This window comes from Rhincodon typus, chromosome 38, assembly GCF_021869965.1.
Source record: "Rhincodon typus isolate 14 chromosome 38, sRhiTyp1.1, whole genome shotgun sequence".
In the NCBI taxonomy this organism is placed as follows: Eukaryota; Metazoa; Chordata; class Chondrichthyes; order Orectolobiformes; family Rhincodontidae; genus Rhincodon; species Rhincodon typus.
This window is the reverse complement of record NC_063369.1, coordinates 17,936,764-17,957,794: the sequence shown is the minus strand read 5'-3', so window position 1 is coordinate 17,957,794 and position 21,031 is coordinate 17,936,764. Positions and strand designations below refer to the sequence as shown.

At 40.0% G+C, this 21,031-nt stretch overlaps 1 protein-coding gene across 1 annotated transcript in view; it reads right to left on the bottom strand.

Moving 5' to 3' along the window:
* The window catches only part of LOC109931724 (pre-B-cell leukemia transcription factor 1-like), a 71,743-nt gene that overhangs the window by 22,035 nt on the left and 28,677 nt on the right, over positions 1-21,031 (bottom strand). The window contains exon 2 of the mRNA XM_048617842.1: positions 8,793-8,952. Within this exon, the coding sequence (XP_048473799.1) occupies positions 8,793-8,952 (160 nt within the window). The remainder of the gene's footprint in view (positions 1-8,792; positions 8,953-21,031) is intronic.

The window sequence follows — 21,031 nt, the reverse complement described above, 5'->3', positions numbered from 1 at the left end:
CTGATGAAGGGTCTAAAGCCCGAAACGTCAGCCTTCCTGCTCCTATGATGCTGCTTGGCCTGCTGTGTTCATCCAGCTCTACACCTTGTTATCTCAGATTTTCCAGCATCTGCAGTTCCTACTATCTCTGCTCCTACAGTGGGTTTGATGAACTGAGCAACAAAATGTAGGTCAAAGTGGTTTGTAATTCCAACACTCTTTGAGCACTAACTTCCATGTTGCATTATTAGAAACATTACTTGTTCCTCATAGTCATTTTTATCTTCTTATTCTGGCAAAATAGGTTAACCATCATGGTGACAGAAATGAATGCTACATGAGGCTTCTTCTCAACGGGAAGTTACGGAAATGCAGCAAAAAAAACTGCTCTGGCAATCCTGGAGGTGAGATAGGAGTCACCCTAATCAATCCAGATAAATTAATAGTATTTATAATAATTCTAAGAAATGATGAGGTTTTAAGTCCTTAGCACAAAGATCAAGTCAAGTGTAGCATATTGATTTTCTCTGTGGTGAACTGAATATAAGAATAAAAAAAAAGGAGCTGGAGTAGGCATTTGAGCCTGCAAACTGTGCCACCATTTGAGAAGATTGCGGCTGATCTTCTTGCTCAACTTCACTTCTCTGTACTAACCCTATTACCATCTTTGAACTCCTTTAGTATCCAAAAGTCTATGAATCTGTCTTGAATATGCTAACATGCACAGCTCTCTGGAAGCAAAAGTGAGAATACTGGCTTGAGCTAACATGATACTTTCCCTGGTTGCTTGCAATTTTTCTCAGATGCTTTACACTCAACCTAGCTCTAATTTTTAGTCACCTCCTTGTGCAAGAAGTGCCATTTCTGCACATGCTTTCAGTAGCCAAATTAGGGTCTTGTGGCTTAGCGGTAGTACTCCTCGCCATAGGCCAGCCTGTCTGGGTTCAAGTCCTACCAGTCCTAATGGTGTGTCATAATAAGTCTGAACAAGTTAATTAAGAGTATATTTCCTCCAGGGGCTAGATTGGCTGGCTGGACAAACCTACTGAATGAAATTGCGTCTTCACATTGCTGCTATTGCTAAATGGATACGATTTCAGATATACGCTATGGTAGCTTGGAAACAGCTGATGCTACAAGAACAGATGGCAATGGTCACTTTGTTAACCATCAACACTCCAATCCCTATATTTGACGTTGGCAGCAAATTTCCCTGAAACATGGGTCTGTAACTTTCTTCCTCATAAACCTGAATTTTATAAAGCTAGTATTCCTTAGTCATTGTTCAAGGAACTGTGCACCTGGGGATGCGATGAGAAACATAGCGACATATCTTCCAACACTCCAGCCACCCTCTCTGCTCATGCTTACTTTGTTTCCACTAGAGTATTACGAGAAATTAACAGCAATTTCTGGAATTTGGTGAGCAGAAACATTGACAGTTTTTCTTTGAAACCAATCTCATGTGTATTATTAACCATATGCAAATCGCAATAACTGTAAAGTACACAGAACTTGTCCAAAAGCTTCAAGACATATTTAGTTTCTTTATCCTCAGAAAACATGGACTGCTGTATACCTATTTATCAGTAATTCGCTGGATAGGTTACATTGAAAGCAGTAAAATAATCTTCATAACCTATAACAGTCAGTGACCATTCCTTAATCTATCTTTGTTCAAACTAAGAACTCAGTGCCTCAATAAAAAACTGAATATACAGCAGCTGGCTAGATTCCAACATGCAAGACATAGGATAACCTTTATGGTTAGTTGTTATAGGTAAATTTAGGGTACTATATTTAATCAACAACTGAGTGGCAATAATGATAGAGCTTATATTTTTAAAACCACTTACTTCCCAGTATGGCTGAGAAAATGCAAAATTCATGAATAATTCTGCAGGAATTTGAATACTGGCAATGAGCAAAGTAATAAATCAGGGAATTGTTCCTCAGTTGCCAAGTGGTACGTATTCCAGGCTTAAAACCTGTGATAACAGTTTCAAATGTAACATCCAAAGTTTACCTGTGGAATGCTCCTCCTGCAATATGTAGGAAATCAGAGACACTTCTGATGTCTATGGGTCTATGTGGCAGCTCCAGATTCGCCAAATGGAGAGCCTGGAGCTGCGGATGGACTCACTATGGAGCATCCAGGGCATTGAGAATGCTGTGGATAGCACCAGTAAGGGATACATAGATAGAGTTGGACAGAAAGATAAGTAAGCATGGGAGGCAGTGCTGAGTCCTCTGTGGCCATTCCCCTCTCAAACAAGTAAACTGTTTTTGATATTGTTGATGGAGTGGCCTCTCAGGGGAAAGCAGCAGCAACCTGATCAGTGGCACCATGACTGGCACTGTTGTACAGCAGGACGGTTGAAGTATAGGCGAGCAGTAGTGGTAGGGACTCCATAGTCAGGGGTAAAAAAAACCATTTCTGTGGCTGCAAATGAGATTCAGGATGGTGTGTTGCCTCCTTGAAGCCGGAGCCAAGGACATATCTGAGTGGGCACAGGATATTCTGAAGTGGGAGGGTGAGCAGCCAGAGGTTGTGGTCCATATTGATTCTAATGACATAAGCAGAAATAGAGACGAGGTCCTGCAAAGGGAGTTCAGGGAGTTAGGCAGGAAGTTGAAAAGCAGAACCTTTAGGGTTGTAATCTTTATATTACTTCTTGTGCCACGTTCCAGTAAGACTAGGAATAGGAAGATAGTACAGTTAAAAACGTGGCTAAAAAGCTGGTCTAGGAGGGAGACTTCAGGTATGTGGATTATTGAGATATCTTCCAGAGCAGGTGGGACCTGTACAAGGACAGGTTGCATTTAAGCTGGAGAGGCACCAATATTCTGGCAGGGAAGTTTGCTAGTGACACTCAGGAGGGTTTAAAGTAGTGTGGAACGTGGGGTCTGGGGGCGGCGAGCGGGTGTTGGGAACCAGATGAGTAGGTCAGCAAGAAAAATGACTAAGGAGCAGTCAGGGACCAAGGCTAATAAGACTAAGAGGAAGAACAGGGAGAGGTTACTGAACATGGACTGGTGGTCTGAGGTCTATTTGTTTTAATGTGAGAAGTATGACAGGTAAAGAAGGTGAACTCAAAACTTGGATTAAAATATATAACTATGATTTGTAACGATTACAGAGACTTGGTTGAGAGAGGGACAAGGTTGACAGCTTAACATTCTACAATTTAGATGCTTCTGGGTTGATAGAGAGGGAAGTAAAAGAAGTGGGAGAATTGCATTACTAATAAGGGAGAATATCACAGCTGTACTGAGGAAGGGAATCTTGGATGACTCATCCAGTGAGGCCAAAGAGATAGAGCTCAGGAATAAGAAGGGTGCAATCACTTTGATGGAATAGTACTACAGGCCTCTCCACAGCTAGTGGGTGATATGTGGACAGATTATGGAAAAACTTAAAATCAGCAGGGGTGCAGGGGTGGTTGTGGGTAAGGATGCTCTTGTGTAGACTCAATGGGCTGAATGGCATGCTTCCACATGGTAAGGATTCAATGATTCTATGATGGATAAGAGTAGACATCAGGTGAAAGCACTAAACTAGGGAACCACAACATGAGGCAGGAACAGGGCAATGTAGATTGGGGGACAGCTGACTGAGGGTAAATCCACATCTGGCATGTGGGAATCTTTCAAAGGCTGGTTGATTAGAGTTTAGGATCAGCATGCTCCAGTGAAAATGAAGAAGGATGCCAAGATTCAGGAACCTTTGCTGAAAGAGAATATTAAGGCATAAGTAAAGTTTAGGAAACAGAGAGCCCTTGAAGAATATACAGATAGCAAGAAATAAGTCAAACAAGGAGGGGGGGCTGCTAAAAGAGCCCATTAAATGTCTTTGGCAAATAGGATTAAGGGAAATCCCAGAACATTTTAGAGGTATATAAAGAGCAAGAAGGTAGCTTGGTAAAGTGTAGGGCTACTCAAGGATAAAAGGAGGCAATTTATGCATGGAGCTGGAGGAAGTGGTCAAGGTCCTTAATGAATACTTTGCATCGATATTCACAAAGGTGAAGGACATGGTGGATGGTGAGTCTTGGGAGAGGTATGTTGATTTTCTAGGGCATGTCAATATAAAAAAGAAGTGTTGGGTGTTTTGAAAAGTATTAAGGTAGACAAGTTCCCAGGACCAGATGGGATCTATCCTAGGATGCTGAGGGAGGCAGGTGAGGAAATTGCTGGGGCCTTGTACAAAATCTTTGTATTGCTTTTAGTCACAGCAGAGGTCCCAGAAGAGTGAAGAATAGCCAACTTTGTTCCTTTGTTTAAAAAGGGTGTCAGGGACAAATCAGGAAAATACAGGCTAATGAGCCTGACGTCAGTGGTAGGGAAATTACTGGAGAAGATTCTCAGGAATAGGATTTACTCACATTTGGGAAGATATGGACTTATTAGCGATAAGGGAAATGTGTGCGGAAGGTCATTTCTCACAAGCTTGTTTGACTTTTTTGAGGAAGTGACAAAGATGATTGATGTGGGCAGGGCGGTCCATGTTATCTAAACGGACTTTAGCAAGGCCTTTGACAAGGTCGCTCAGAGCAGGCTGACACAAAAGGTGAAGTCACATGGGATCTGGTAAAACGGATACAGAACTGGCTTAATCATAGAAGGCAGACAGAAGTGATGGAAGGGTGTTTTTCTGACTGGAGATCTGTGTCCAATGGTGTTCTGCAGGGATTAGTGCTGGGATCCCTGTTGCTTTATATATAAATGATTTGGAGGAGAATGTAGGTAGCCTGATTAGTAAGTTTGCGGGTGACATAAAGATTGGAGGAGCTGCAGGTAGTGAGGAGGATTGCCACAGAATACAGCAGGATATATATAGGCTGGAGACTTGGGTGAAAAAAATGGCAGGCGAAATTTAATCCAGACAAACACAAGGTTGACGCATTTTAGAAGATCTAATGCAGAAGAGAAGTATGCAGAAAATGGCACAGCCCTTAGTCACATCAACATACATAGGGATCTAGTGTACAGGCCCACAGTTCCCTGAAAGTAGCAACACAAATGGATAAGCTGGTCAAGAAGGCAAATGCATGCTTGCCTTCTTTGCATGGGGCATAGAGTGAAAAATTTGGTAAGTCATGTTGTAGCTGTATAGAACTTTAGTTAAGCCACATTTGGAATATTGTGTACAGTTCTGGTCACCACCAAAAGTATGTAGAGACTTTGGAGAGGGTACAGAAATGGCTTAACAGGATGTTGCCTGGTTTGGTGGGTATTTGCTATGAAGAGAGATTGGACAAAGTTGGTTTGTTTTCACTTGAATGTCAGAGAATGAGGGGCAGCCTGATAGAAGTTTACAAAACTATGAGAGGCATAAATAGAATGGAGAGTTCAAGTCTTTTAACCAGGATAGAAATGTCAATTACTTTAAGGTAAAAGAAGGAAGGTTTAAAAGAGATGTGAAAGGCAAGTTTTTTTTAACACAGAGAGTGGTAAGTGCCTGGAATGTGCTGCCAGAGGAGGTAATGGATGTGGATATAATAACAACATTTAAAAGGCTTTCTGACAGATATATGAATAGGCAAGGAATAGAGGAATTCAGACTGCATAGAGGCAAAAGGTTTTTAGTTTAGAAAGGCATCATGTGTCAGCGCAGTCTTGGTGGGCCAAAAGGCCTATTCCTGTGCTGTACTGTTCTTTGCTCTTTACTATAAATACTAAGTGAATAAGAGCACTACTATGTGCATATTCCTCTCCAGATAGAGATTTCCCTGCACTAGTAAAGACACAGTATTTCCCTCCCAAAGAACTGAGATAATATACACATTGCCTTTTGGTGCTAGTTATTTCTATTTTAGTTAATTCTACTCAATGAAATAGAGTGCCATGAAATGGGAGCACTTTATTACTTTTGGCAACTCTTAAAAGGTAAATTTCCCTATCTCATAACAATTATAAACTCAAACTAACACTGAAGAAGTGGGCTAATGAAGACCTTGTGAGTCAATGTAAAAAATATATTAAAGTTTGAGGTGACGCAATGGCTTGATTGCTAAAATAGTGAGTAACTGCATCAAAGAGACTTGAGAATCTGTTTCTCAATTGGTTCTGAGTAAGCTAGTCTAAGGTCAACTGCCAGAAGAAAGGAACAACTAGCCTCAGTTCCCAGGCTCTTGAGAGCAACATTAAATTAGGTATCCAGTTCCTGAGGGGAAATCAATGAGGACTGGATTGGTTCAGCTGTAAAATACAGCTTTAGCACGAGAGAGGAGCATGACAGTTCGGATTGAATTATGCTGTGACAGCAGTCACAAGGATCTGATACTGAAATAAATCTGATGTGCTATGTTTCTTAAAATCAGAAAGTTAGAGTTATATGGCACAGTAGATCAGATGAGTTACACATTGAAGAATCTCTGTATCAATATCTGGTGTTGAGGAAAATCCATTCTTTGTACCAATAAGTGGTGTTAAGGAAGATCCACTCTCTGTATCAGTATCTGGTATCAAGGAAGTTTCATTATCTATCACTAGCCGGAGTTGAGGAAGACTCCTTTGTATTAGGTTCAGCTCAAAAGTTTGTAATGTTTAAAGTAAATAACACTAATTAAGCTTTATGACAAAGGGGGAAGTCTAGAAGCTAGAGTTTTTATAAACAGCTTTTTCATAGAATGCGAGTAGAATTCTGTGGTGTAGTAATGATGACATTTACCTACATAAATGCAGATAACTAACTATTAGGGAAGCCCTTGTGGGAATCCAGAGATGGAAATATTTTCCCCATGATCTCCAATTCATAATCTATAGAAAACAATCTCTTCTGGTAGTTGCCACAGAAGAGTCTCAAACAAATAATTTCTCCCATGAATGAACCATGGTTTCAAATTAAACTACATGTAAAGCCTAGGCAGTGCAGACATGCACCAAGATATATAAGGAAACTTTTAACAAATGCTTATCAATAATCAATAAGAAACAAAACAAGAACAAAGTCAATGAATATAATGGCATTTTCAAACTAACTAAGTTTAGTTGTATCCCAGTCAGCAGAAAAACATTGAGCAACAAGAAAGAACAAGAAACCCCAACAGGACCAACAACAAATGGCAACAGATCTGAAATGCAGTCAGGTGCATCAATTTTTTTGGCTGGGTAACTTTGTTGAAATGACCTGTACATGAAGCACCAGGAGGTATCATGCGTACTTGTTGTTTGGCAAACCTTCAGGAGAGATGATATCTATGGCACATGTACAAAAGAGAATATAAAACAAAAGCCAATTTGTGGGAATTAAAAATACATGCTGCCTTCTCTGTTATGCGGTTGACATTATGTTAATTGTGTCCTAAAACATTGAATGCAGTGCACTGCATTACATATCCAATATCCAAATCAACAATTGTTAACAACTGTTTTTGGGGAGGGGGGCATTGGTTGGCAGGTTTGTTCTTGCAGAGTTACACCAACAGCTTTGGTTCAATTCCTATACAGGCTGAGGTTACCATATAGGATTCTTCTTCTTAATCTCTTCCTTCACTTTGAGGCACAGTGACCCTCAGATTAAATCACCACCACTCTTTTCTCTCTAATGAGAGAGCAGTCCTATAGTCCTCTGGGACTATGGTGACTTTACCTTTACCTTTCAAGGGGAAGGGGGTTATTGTACTTTCTGTATCTCACCTCTCTGCCACATCTCTCAAATAATGACGATTTTTCATACTTGTTAGCTCAGATTATTGAATTCAACTGACTAGGGAACTATATTTTGTGCTTCATTTTCCGCCCAAATCTAAATCAATAGAAAGATTAAGAGTGGACTGAACAAATTCCAAGTTGCTTCTCTACACTGATACCATGATAGGAGACAGACTCGATAACCACTTCCACAGCTGAACCCATCCATCTTCCTGCTACCAATTATTATTTCAGTAGGAAAGTCTTCCAGACAGCCTTTAAGTATGAGTTTCAGCAGATAAACCACAGTATAAATCAATAAAACATACTAACACAGAAGAATACATGCTTCACTTTACGTGAACATGATGGTGACTCAATTTTTATCCTTGTCTAAGATTTTTGGTACATTATATTGGATGCAGTCACCAGGCAGTAGATAATAAATAAACTAATTTCATAATCCCAAAATTAAGCTCACAATATTACTTGGCCAATGGTCACAAAAGTACATGACAACTTTATTACTGTGCCTACTGTAGTGTTGTGTAGATAAATATAGTCACCACATTGTGAATTATGGAATAAGCAAACATAATTTACCTCCCAAGACATATGTAGCTTAAGCATCTTCACAATATCATTCAATGAATTATTCTTGCATATTTCTGTCAGAAAATATTCTTTAAAAAGTACCATGGGTACAAATACAGGAGTTCTGGACTGGAAGAACTTTAACGCACGGCGAATAAACACAATACTGTGGACTATTTCAGCTGATACTCAGAGGAACGCTGCATCTATTTTTAAAATATATAGCCAGATAAACCCTGATGACACCCGCATTATGACACATTATGAGGTGTACTTTAGATAAGCCGTCAATCCTTCTAAATTAACTAAATAATATAAATAACCTCATTTTGACAACAAATTACACATCTCAAGAAAAAATAGACCTCACTGAATTAGACAGTGTTTGTAATGCTTATTCCCCAATGTAACTGTCTTTTAACAAATGGGATGATTCAAAATCTAACATTTAATTTGAATAACATTCTTAGAAAATAAATGGTGCTTTCTCTGTTACTGAATGTTGGAACATCCCAACTACTCATTCCACAAGTAGCATTCTGATTCTCTGCATTTATACATGCAAGATCGTCAGGGAGGCTTACCTGAATTGGGTGTGGAAGGGGAGTTTGCCTGACTGCCTTGGTGGGCTACCACTGTTGTGGCATCTGCTGCAGTTTTGGCTGCATAAAGATTGGCCTCTTCCTGGAATTTGCCGATGTTTTTCTTATACCTGATTCGCTTATTACCAAACCAATTCGACACCTGTTGTTTGAAAGACAAGGTAAATTAATGAAAGATAATGAACTTAATAAGTTAAAGGCATAGCAATTTGTTGTATAAGGTAATGGTTCTAAAGGAATTAAAACTCATGTTATATTGACTCCACCTATTTTAGCAATGTTACACACAGTCTGCAGGTGAGACAAGATATTCTACTCCAGTTTTCAGAGGGAACAGGTGTATCTGAAATGGCTGCCTAAGGTCCTAGGCCAACTGCAGTTGTATTATTATCGGAAAGCACTGCCTCTTCTGTAAATACTCTACAGTAGTTTGTCCTCTCCCAGTAATCACTAGATAGGCCCAAGACAAATCAAAGACAAAGGAGGACTGGTAGCAGCAAATGACATCACACAACCCTTACTCAGTACCACATATTGTAAAGGCAGCAAATACCACAAGGTACCAGCAGTGGTCATCTGGGAATATACCATATAGTTGCAGCAGTGCATAAATGACTCCCATCACAACTGTAAGAAATCCAGAAGGAAAAACAAATTTCAAGCACGTGAGTTTCCCATTTTAAAGAGCATCACCACGTTAAGAAGACAGCAAGTCAGCAGCAGAGATCACAGCAGCAATGGAAGCTGCAAGAAGGCAGGCTTAGCACTCCAAAGGCAAAGCATCTTCAAGAAGATGGTAAGAATTACAGGATTAGGAGTGTAGGCTAGGAAAAGAGAAATTGCTAGCCACATTTAGAAAATACAGAGACTTTAGTGAAAGAAGCTCTATGAGGTGCAACTAAACGTGCCAGAAAATAAAATTAGAGATTCCTAAGGAAAAAGTGGAAACTTTATGAAAATTGGTGCACAGACCAGATAGGTAAATCAAGGAAAATATAAAGAGTTCACATTTCTCACAATGAGCATCATTGCCACAGACATTAGGCTTCATGAAGTACAGCTACAAGAAAAACTGAAAGGGCCAGAAAACCAATTTAAAACAGACCTAGAGAATCAAGAAGGCCTCTAAATTTTCTCATTCCCAGGTTAAATAAATTCTAAGAAATCTAGTATGTCCATCATAAGTAAAATCATAAGAAATAAAAGATAAAAAGGAATGGGACTCTTCAATTAAGCCTTGATTTCAGCTGAAAAGTTTAAAAAGGCTGCAGCCAGAGATCTATTTAAAATGTGTGTCGACTATAGGGCTTAGTGTTTAAAGAGAAAACATCCACTTTACCTGGAAAGAAGCGGGAAAATGCCATTGTGGCTGCAAACGGTGGGGAAAACTCTAGAAGCAGGTAACCACGATTTTAAATGTTTAAAAAAACAAGTGGAAAGACCCTGAAAAAAGTGGTGAAACCCAATAAGCGGTACAGAGATCCAACATTACAAAGAAATGGTTTTAAAAAGCTTGAAAGCAGTAAATTACTACAGAATAGCCAGCAGTACAATTTAAAGCTTCATTGAAGAATTCAATACAGTATTAAAGGAATGCAGAGTAAAAAAGGGAACAGAACTTGCTTATATTAATAGATATCTTGTTAAATCCAAGCTTGATACCACTGCTGAGGTCACTTCTTATCAGATCAGTTACCACAACTGAAGAAACAAGAGCTACAGTTTATAAAGATTAAACTACATGTCAAAAATGGAATAATGGCCAGAACAGTGGGAATGCCATAAGCTACATTACAATTCAACATATGTAAGTGACTTGAAGATATGTATCTTGTTTTCAGTAAAACAATTTCGCTTTTGAGCCTACATGCACGTCATATCATCGACTTCTTTCGGAGAAAAGGAGTTTCTCTACCTCGCAGAGAGCACCTGGTCCAGAAACAAACCATTGTCAACTATCCAGTCAAAGGGAAGCCATTAGATTTCATTGGACCTTCTAGACACATGACAAAACCCAAAAAGAGAGAATCTGTTGAAGTTACCTACAAAGGCATAGGCGGTGGCCAACAAGCCAAAAGAGGCTCAACCAAATTCAACAAGAATAGAACAGTAACCAACACATGCTACATCAATCCTATGTTGAAGAATGCTGGACTACAAGTCCACTGACAAACAAAAACAAAAGTTGCAGGTAAAACTCAGCAGGTCTGGCAGCATCTGTGGACAGAAATCAGAATTAATGTTAGCTAATGTTAGAGTTATTTTAGCTTCCTTTTTGGATGGTGCATTGGAAAGGATACACTGGGACACTTGGGCATTGCCAGGAGTATGGCCAGGGCCCAGTCAGCAGTGTGGTGGTCAGAGGTCTCAAAAGGTCTCATATCTCGTTGTGAAATTTGCAATTTATACAGGATTGACACACTTTAGAAAAGTGGCAATCCTAAAAACAAAAATGAGTAGCAGAACCTACTTGGGCTTATTCAGGTACCTTTAACTGGTCATCTTCAGACAGTAGAATGGTCAGTGCCAGTGCCAGCGCAGCTATGGTGCTCATTGAGCAGCAATCATTTTGTAAGGCGACTAAGAGTCTGAAAAGGTTTACTTCACCGGTCAAACAACCACAACAGCAACTAAGTATGTCCAGACTAATCAACAACTCAAGACAGATAAACAGCATATATTCCATGGGAGCCAGACGAACTTCCACAGATGTAGGGCACAGTCATGAAGATACTACTATCTGGTCCAAGCATCCAGGATATGAAAAAAAATTATCTCTTCCAATTTGGAAGAGATTGTCTGACCCAGAAATCCAAGATAGTATAAGAAGGAATACTTCTTTCAATGGAACAGTTGTTTTTCAGAAAGGAAATTCAGGAGATTAAGGGTCCTCCAGACAAAGTAATAGACAAATAATATCTACAAAGAAAGAAATCTTCTGCAACAAATATCCAAGAGATGAAAGACCCTCCAGAAGTGAAACAATTCAGAACCAGGGTTCAACAGTCCTCAAGCAAGAGACCTACTATTCTTCCAAGTCTGAAGAGGATGTGTTCTGAGAAAAGTCCCATGCAGACTGCCTGTATTTGGAAAGCTATGTACTTGGGGGGAGATGAGGTATTGGTATATGAGGTATAGGGCTGAATTTTCCCATTTGTAATGAAAGTGTGGTGGCAAGCGAGTTTCATGCTGTCTGGTCTGTCATGGCCTGGGGTGAATTTTCTCCTGCGATATGCTGTTTCGGCTTAACCAAGCCATTGGGGACATTTCTCAGGGAATCACATCGCATGTGAGTGGACTTGCTTGCCACTGGCAAGACCTTCAATTTATTTGCCTCTGATGTATATTTAAAACCCAATTACACGCTACTTCAGACAAGAAAGCCAGAAACAACCTCTCAATCTGCAAAGCTTGATCCTGGAAGTGTCCCAGAGGAAAGGCAAGCTATCTCTCCTTTTCCAGGACAGAGTCTGGAGGTGTTGGTGGACAGGGTGTTGGAACGGATGGCAGTACTATTTCCTGCTGACCTCCAAAGGATGCCATGTCAATAGACCTGTCAGCCTGAACAGAAATTGTGACATGAGTTCACAGCTATGTCCCACATCTAAAGGGACACCCAGCAAGAAGGTCAATGATTTACTAAGCTTTGCAAGGCAACAACCATCATCTTCTCTGTGCTATCACAAACTCACAGAGCCAGCTCACTCTAAATGTCACTGCACATGTATCTCACAAAACTCATGGATACAATTCTTCATATTTCATGCAGCATGTAGCATGTTCATTCAAGGGATCAAACCCTTGATCTCATCCTCTCAAACTAGTAACACTTCATGACCTCTGAGCTTTCCATTTGCTCACTGCAGACACCTCACCGACTCTCCTGCTCATGACCACTAATTACTCCACTGCATTCTTTTGTATCACTGTGGGGAAAACAGGCCTTCCTTCTCAAATTAATGTCTCAACAGTGCCCGGCTGACCTACTTATAATCTCCAGAGCACCTACAATTAAGCAGTATTGATAATGGCCAGACCCCTGTAGTGTAATCAGGCGAACCCCTTGGTTAATTGTGTCAGTACCCCTTCACTGACTGCAGTCTCCCTTAATTTCACTCCAGTCTTAACATGCATGCAGTGCATTCTTGTCATGTGAGCAGCTGGCACATGTTGCAGCTCTGAGACTAATGTGATGCAGTGTCACACAGTGGAATGTCCAGACATTGTCTGACTAATAAATTGACTATTCAGTGCTTCCCTTCATGACAAGTAGCTTGCCTCTCCCTTTACCTAAAAAGCAACCTAAACCACCGAGACTGGCAGTATATGAGTGTGTGTTATGAAAACAATGTGAAGCTGAGGATAAAATAAGAGCTAAAGTGAGTGATTGCTAAGAAAGCAGACTAAGAGCTATAAGACATTTGACTAAATGTCAGATCAAAAACATCCTGTACAGAAGCATAAGATGTGTGGCTGTCCCTGCTCACGAAACAATCTGGTAGAAGCATGCAAAGTTGTAGATTTTTCCAACTCGAAAGTAAATTTTTGAAAGCCTGAAGTGATGTTTGAGTTGGTCTGACAACAGGTTTAGTGATGCAGAGTTGACTGAAGGGTTGAGGACGATGGTGGCTGTGGAATGGAGCAGAGGAGAATTGGAAGTGATATGTAAGTAGGACAAGTTGCGGGTTTAATGAGATGCAAAATCATGGAAGTAAGACAGAGACTCTGAAGTTGCCATTTAAACCTTGATGGGAAACTGGGAAACTAATTCTTGATGTCAAGAATCTGAATTTATCATTCTCACCCTATTTTGCTATCATACTTGACATTAATCTCAGCACACCAAGGAGGAGGAAATTCTGCCCATAGTTATATACATGATTTTATAACTTATTAACAATGGGGAAAATTGTTTGCAATGGGAAAATGCCATATAAGTGAATGGCTCTGAATGGGTTAATATTAAATTCACATTATCTCCATCCATTCTATTGATGTCACAAACAGTCTGTGGGTGAAGACAAGGAATTCTACTCTAATTCTCAGAGGGAGCAGATGCAGCTCCCAGAAGTCCTGGTAATTGTGCCTGACCAGATATAGTTGTACTTATTGCTATCATGAAACAAATCTTCTCATTATTTGAGTAACAGCGCCTCTTATAGAGTCATAAAGTCATACAGCACAGAAAAAGACCTTCAGTTCAACCAGTCCATGCCAAACATAATCCCAAACTAAACTAGAGTCACCTGCTTGCTCCTGGCCCATATCCCTCCAAACCTTTCCTATTCATATATCCATCCAAATGTCTTTTAAATGTTGTAATTGTACCCGCATCCACCACTTCATTAGGAAGTTCATTCCACACACGAACCACAGGCTGTGTAAAAAATTTGCCTCATGTCTTTTTTAAATCTTTCTCCTCTCATCATAAAAATGTGTCCCTTAGTCTTACAATTCCCCATTTTAGGGAAAAGACAACTACCATCAACTCTATCTATACCTCTCATTATTTTATAAACTTCCATCAGGTCACCTCTCAAACTCCAATGATCTAGTGAAAAAGTCCCAACATTTCCTTATAACTCAAACCTTCCATCCAACATCCTGGTAAATCTCCTCTGAAAACCCTCTCCAGCTTGATAATATCCTTCAGTATAACTGGGTGACCAGAACTGGATACAATATCCTAGAAGAGGCCTCACCAATGTCCTGTACAAACTCAACATAATGTCCCAACTCCTAAACGCAAAGGACTGAGCAATGAAGGCAAGCGTGCCAAACACCTTTTTAACCGTCCTGTCTATATGTGACACAAACTTTAAAGAATTATATACCTGCACCCCAGGTCCCTCTGTTCTACAACCCTACGCAAGGCCCTACCATTAACTGTATAAGCCCTACCCTTGTTTGTTATACCAAAATGCAATACCTCGCATTTATCCAGATTGAACTCCATCTGTCAATTTTCAGCCCATTGACCCATTTGATCAAGATCCCTTAGTAATCTTAGAAAACCTTCTTCACTATCTACTATACCACCAATGTTGGTTTCATCAGCAAACTTACTAACCATGCCTTTCTATATTCTGATCCAAATCATTTATATAAATGACAAACAAAAGAGGACCCAGAACCGATCCCTGTAGAACACCGCTGGTCACAGGCCTCCAGTCCGAAAAGCAACCCTCCACCATTACTCTCTGTCTCCTGCCATTAAACTGATTATGTATCCAACTGGCAAGCTCACCCCGAATCCCACACAACCTAACATTACTAATTAGTCTACCATGTGGAACCTTGTCAAAGGCTTTACTAAAATCCAAATAAACCATGTCTACTGCTCTGCCATCATCAAACAAATGGTGGTAACTTCCTCAAAAACTCAATCAAGTTTGTGACACAATTTTCCTTGCACAAAACCATGCTGACTATCCCTAATCAATTTTTGCCTCTCTAAATGTTCATAAATCCTATCTTTTATAATCACCTCCAACAATTTACCCACAACCGAAGTCAGACTCACAGGTCTACAGTTCACCGGTTTCTCCTTAGAATCTTTCTTAAACAAACGAACAACATTAGCCACCCTCCAGTCATTAGGCACCTCACCCATAGTTATAGATGACGCAAATATTTCTGCATAGAGTCTCGTAATTTCCTCCCTTACTTCCCACAACATTCTGGGATACATTAGAACAGGTCCCAGAGATTTATCCACTTCTATATTCTCTAAGACCTCCCAAACTTCCTCTTCTGTAATGTGAACTGTTTTTAAAGCATCAAAGTTTATTTCCCTAAATTCTCTAGACTTCATTTCTTTCTCCACAGTAAAAAGTGACGCAAAATATTCTCTCTAGGTACCCTATGATTGTGTACCCTCTATCACTAATCACCAGATAGGACCAAGACAAAGCAGAGGTAAAGGAGGATTGGTGGCAGTGAACTACCTCAAACTACCTTAAACCAGTACCACATATTGGCAGAGGCAGCAAATACCACAGGGGACAGGAGTGGTTCTCTGGGAAAATATCAGACAAATTAACAGATAGTGCAGGGCTGTTTGGCAAGTTTATTAAAATCAAACAATCTATCAATAATGATAAATCAAATGGAAAGTTAGTTTGCGAATGGTATTTCTGAAATAAAGATTGATTTGTGCCTCCACCTCTGATAGTGCAGACTCATGCATCAGTTTGGCTCCATGGGTATCAACTAGTATTCAACAGTTGTTGAAAAGACTAATCTTCAATGAAAGCCAAGGCTGTAAGTATTACTAGATTTCTTTTTCATGGAAAGTCATCATTTAACACCTGCTATTCTGCAAAGATCAGTGGATAGAAGAGATGGAAGAATAATTGCCTTTTTTCCCGTTCACAGCCAAGGGTTCTGAAAACAATTACACTGTCTTACTGGTAAACCAAAATGAAGTTAGCTAATTTGACAGACTGGGAACCACAGGGTTGTCTTTCCTGTTCAATTCCTGGCCGCTTCAGGACTGTAGTTTTTCATTTTGTTACTTAGCTTGAAAATCAAATGCTCTACTCAATATAATTGAGGAATAATTATAGTACACAATAGAATTGAACTGTCTTCTTTTGGTTGAATCTCGTATGGAATAGATTATTACTGTCAATTTATTCTTCGTTATGACTGCTTTACACTCATGTTTAAATACCCTGTTAGGTATTTAACTTCTGTGAGAAGCACTCAGCATTTTAGACAGATTCAGATCTCAGATCTTACAGTGATGCTGTAAGACACTTGCATGGATATGAGAAGATCAGATATTATAAAAAGAATAAAGTGATGTAAATTATGAATCCATTTTGGAAAGTGAGAAAAAGACTTAAATAAAAGGATATTGTTACAACTGAGGATGGAACAGTGTCCATTGCTCTAGTCCCACTAGTCTAAAACATAAGATAAAATACTTATTTCCAGTTACCAAGGTGTCTAACATAATCATTTATCTATATAACGTTTTAAACAACAAGATCTATCAACTAGGGCTCTTAATAAACACTGTTATTGGTTTATAATCAAAACATAATTTATTCAATAAAGATACAATAAATGATTAACTTACCCAGTCAATAATATAGAAGCATAAATATTTATCTGCTCTATATATTCCCAAAACACACATGCAAACATACAGATGCTCTTCAGGAAAAGAGGGAAAAAAATTCCCTGTAGAGATTGGCATACAGGGAAAAAAATCACTTTGGTCAATGGTTATTCTAGAAGGCAAAAAGATAGTGTAGAATGTTCTGGAGTCTGTAACTCTGATTTTTCGACTGGAGTAGTCAAGTGACTAATCAAGCACAGTTGTCTCTGAAGTCTTGCAGACACAGCTTGCTCAGGAAATGTAAAAAACCATAATCACAGAGGACTGCTCTCTTGTTAGAGAGAGACAATCTGTGGTGGTTTAACCCGGAGGGTGGCCACAGCTCAGGGGAGGGATGAGTTTGAAAAGGAGGGACCTTCATAGTAACCTTAGCCAGTGCAGTAATTGAAACCATGCTGCTGGTGTCACTCTTCATCACAAACCAATTGTCTGCCCAAGTGAACTAACCAATCTCAAGATGATCCTTCAGTCACTTTTTCAAAAGAACAAATAAGCTTCACCCAGAACTCAAAGGATTATACCTTCAGAAATGAGAGAGTCAAATTGGATTCCACCATGGAATCTGAGATAGCTGTGTAGGAGTTGAGGGCAAGATTCAGAGAAAGAAGTAATCAAAGTTGCAAGACCTGCTTGATGTGCAATAAATGTTACTTGTCTTACAAGTAGGAAGAAGACATCCAATCAAATTTCTCATGGGACTCCACTGTTTTACCTATATCCCATCTAATAGCTCTGAACTTGATACCAGATTCAAATTGACAGCCTTTATGTAGCATCTCTAAGTCGACAGGTTATGTGTTCAAAACCAGAGATCTAACTGCTACATCAAGGCTGACACTCCAGTGCAATACTGCAGGAATGCTCATAACCATCTTTCAAATGAGAGATTAAACCAAGGCTTTGCCTGCTCTCTCAAGAATGTGTAACAGGTCCTAAACAACTATATAAAGAAAGTTAGAGGAGTTCTCATAGTGACCTCACCAATATTTATCTCTCAACCGACATCACTAAACCAATTATCTCCTCTTTTATTTAATTGCTTTTCAAGATATTCTTGTGTACAAACTGACTATTGCATTTCCTTGTTTTACAATTGGGACTCTGCTTCTAAAAAGTAATTAATGGGCTTAAAAGTATTTTAAGATATTACAAGGTCAGCAAGGACAATGCAAATTATATAATTCAGATTAGAATCTGAATTTACACGATATAATTTCAAAGTCTGCAGATGACGCAAGGCTGAAAAACGTAATAAATAATGAGGAAGATGGTAAAAGACTTGAGAAGATCTTAGGCTGGTAAAATGGGCCAGACATGGCAGATAAAACTTAAAACATAATGTACAGTTTTAAAGGTAAAATAATAAAATTCAATATCAATTAAAAAATCTAACTTTGAAGTGGATGTACGCAGAGTCTACAGTTCTATTGAAGTGATAGGACAAGTTGATAAAGCTATTCAAAAAAGCATGAAGAGTCTTTGGCATAACAGAGGCATAGAATACAAATGCTTGACTGTGCTAAATCACAAGTCACTGGTTAGGTTACAATGCTGTGTTATATATTCTGGAAAACACATTATGGTAAGGATGCCTAGATCTGCAAGGAAATGCATGGGAGGTTTACCAGTTAAGTGCCTGGCGTGAAGAAACACAGTTTAATGGAAAGAATAGAGAAGTTCGGTGTTGTTGGGAGGTCAAACAGGAAATATAATGGTGTTCAAAACTGTACAGGATTTTTATACATGGAGCTCAAGAAAAAACTATATTTACTGACTGGATGGACACTAATCAGCAGACACAAATTTAAAGCAAAGAAAAACGACAGGGGAGAGGAGGAGAATTTTCTTCACACAATTAATTGTTATCATGTGAAATTTACAGTCTGAAAGGATAAAAGCAGAAACTTCTGAAAGGGAATTAGATTTCTACTTAATAAAGGAATAAAAATGCAGAGGCGGAGTGTGCATAATTTACTCCTCTTTTAGACAGTCTCATAAGTACAATAGTGTTGTTTTTCTGTGGTGTACGAGTTTATATAAATCCATATTCTTTCTTCTTAATTTAAGAAAGTGCACAGTTCAAATTATTGAAAATGCCCTCCACAGTGGTCGAAAATGCCCTCGACTGTGTCTCTCGCATTTCCCGCAACTCATCCCTCACACCCTCTACCCGCAATAACAACCAAAACAGAATCCCCCTCGTCCTCATGTACCACGCCACCAACCTCCGAATCCAACGCATCATCCTCCGACACTTCCGCCATCTGCAATCTGACCCCACTACCAAAGACATTTTTCCCTCCCCACCCTTATCTGCTTTCCTGAGGGACGACTCTCTCCGTGACTCCCTTGTCCGCTCCACACTCCCCTCCAGCCCCACCACCCCTGGCACTTTTCCCTGCAACCGGAGCAAGTGCTACACCTGCCCCTAGACCTCCCCCCCGACCCCAATCCCAGGCCCTAAGAAGACCTTCCACATCAAACAGATGTTCACCTGCACATCTGCTAATGTGGTATACTGTATCCGCTGTTCCTGTTGTGGCCTCCTCTACATCGGGGAAACCAAGCGGAGGCTTGGGGACCACTGTGCGGAACACCTACGCTCGGGTCGCAACAAACAACTACACCTCCCAGTCGCGAAACAATTTCAACTCCCCCCCCCCCCTTCTTGGACGACATGTCCATCCTGGGCCTCCTGCATTGCCACGATGATGCCACCCGAAAGCTGCAGGAACAGCATCTCATATTTTGCTTGGGAACCCTGCAGCCCAAGGGTATCAATGTGGACTTCACAAGCTTCAAAATCTCCCCCGCCCCGACCACCTCCCAAAACCAGCCCAGGTCGTCCCCGCCTCCCTAACCATTCCTCCCACCTCAAGCCCCACACCCATCTTCTACCCACTAACCTCATCCCACCTCCTTGACCTGTCCATCCTCCCTGGACCGACCTATCCCCTCCCTAACTCCCCACCTACATTCACTTTTACTGGCTCCAACCCCGCCTGTTTGACCTGTCTGTCTCCTCTCCACCTATCTTCTCCTTTATACATCTTCTATCTGCCTCCCCCTCTCTCCCTATTTATTTCAGAATCCCCCTCCCCTCCCCCATTTCTGAAGAAGGGTCTAGGCCCGAAACGTCAGCTTTCCTGTTTCTCTGATGCTGCTTGGCCTGCTGTGTTCATCCAGCTCTACGCCGTGTTATCTCAGATTCCCCAGCATCAGCAGTTCCTACTATCCCTCAAATTATTGTCTGTTTATTTGGCTTCCTGAGAAATAAGACAAGAAAATTTTGTACATACAATAGTGCCTTTTAGAACTTCAGGCCACACCAATATAATTCACAGCCAATGAAGTACTTGCACTGTCTTTTTACTAAACCCAATATATTCTGCTGTATAAGCACACCAGAAAAATTGCTCCAATCCTTTGCATGCATTGTGGCCTTTTGTTTCTTCCTGTCCCCTGCTAGTCTCCATTCATATTACTGGCTAACATGATCCTCCTAAAGAAAATACAAATGGATCCTGCGATCTGTTAGGTTTCATTTACATGAAAAAAAGTCACATTAGTCTTGAAAAATTAACTCTGTTTCTCTCTCCACAAATGTTGTCAGGCTTGAGTTTCTCCAGCACTTTCTGTTTTTATTCCATTTACACATGGTTCATTTGCCATTGCTGTCCACTCATTTCACTTAAACCATTGCCAAGAGCGTGGTCCTCACCTTCTTCACATTACAGAAACAGCTGTCTAACAGGTGGAAGGATATTAGAGTTTTTAAAGTGACACATGACGAAACTCTGTTGACAGCATTTATCGATGTGCCAGTTTCCATGAACAAGTCTTTCATTTATATGGGTTTGAAGTGACACAACAGCGTGGAAGCTGAAATATATAAAACTAGATAATATAACAATGTTTGTTCTCCATATAAGAATCTTTCATGTACGTGTAAACATTGCTCTCCATTCTATGGGTATATGTAGTGACCTGGGAATTTTAAACTTAAGCACGTGTCTCCTCACAAGATCTTCCATGCAATGTGCAGTGATGCTCTAATAACCAGTCAACATTCATTTTACTGACTACTGAAAGG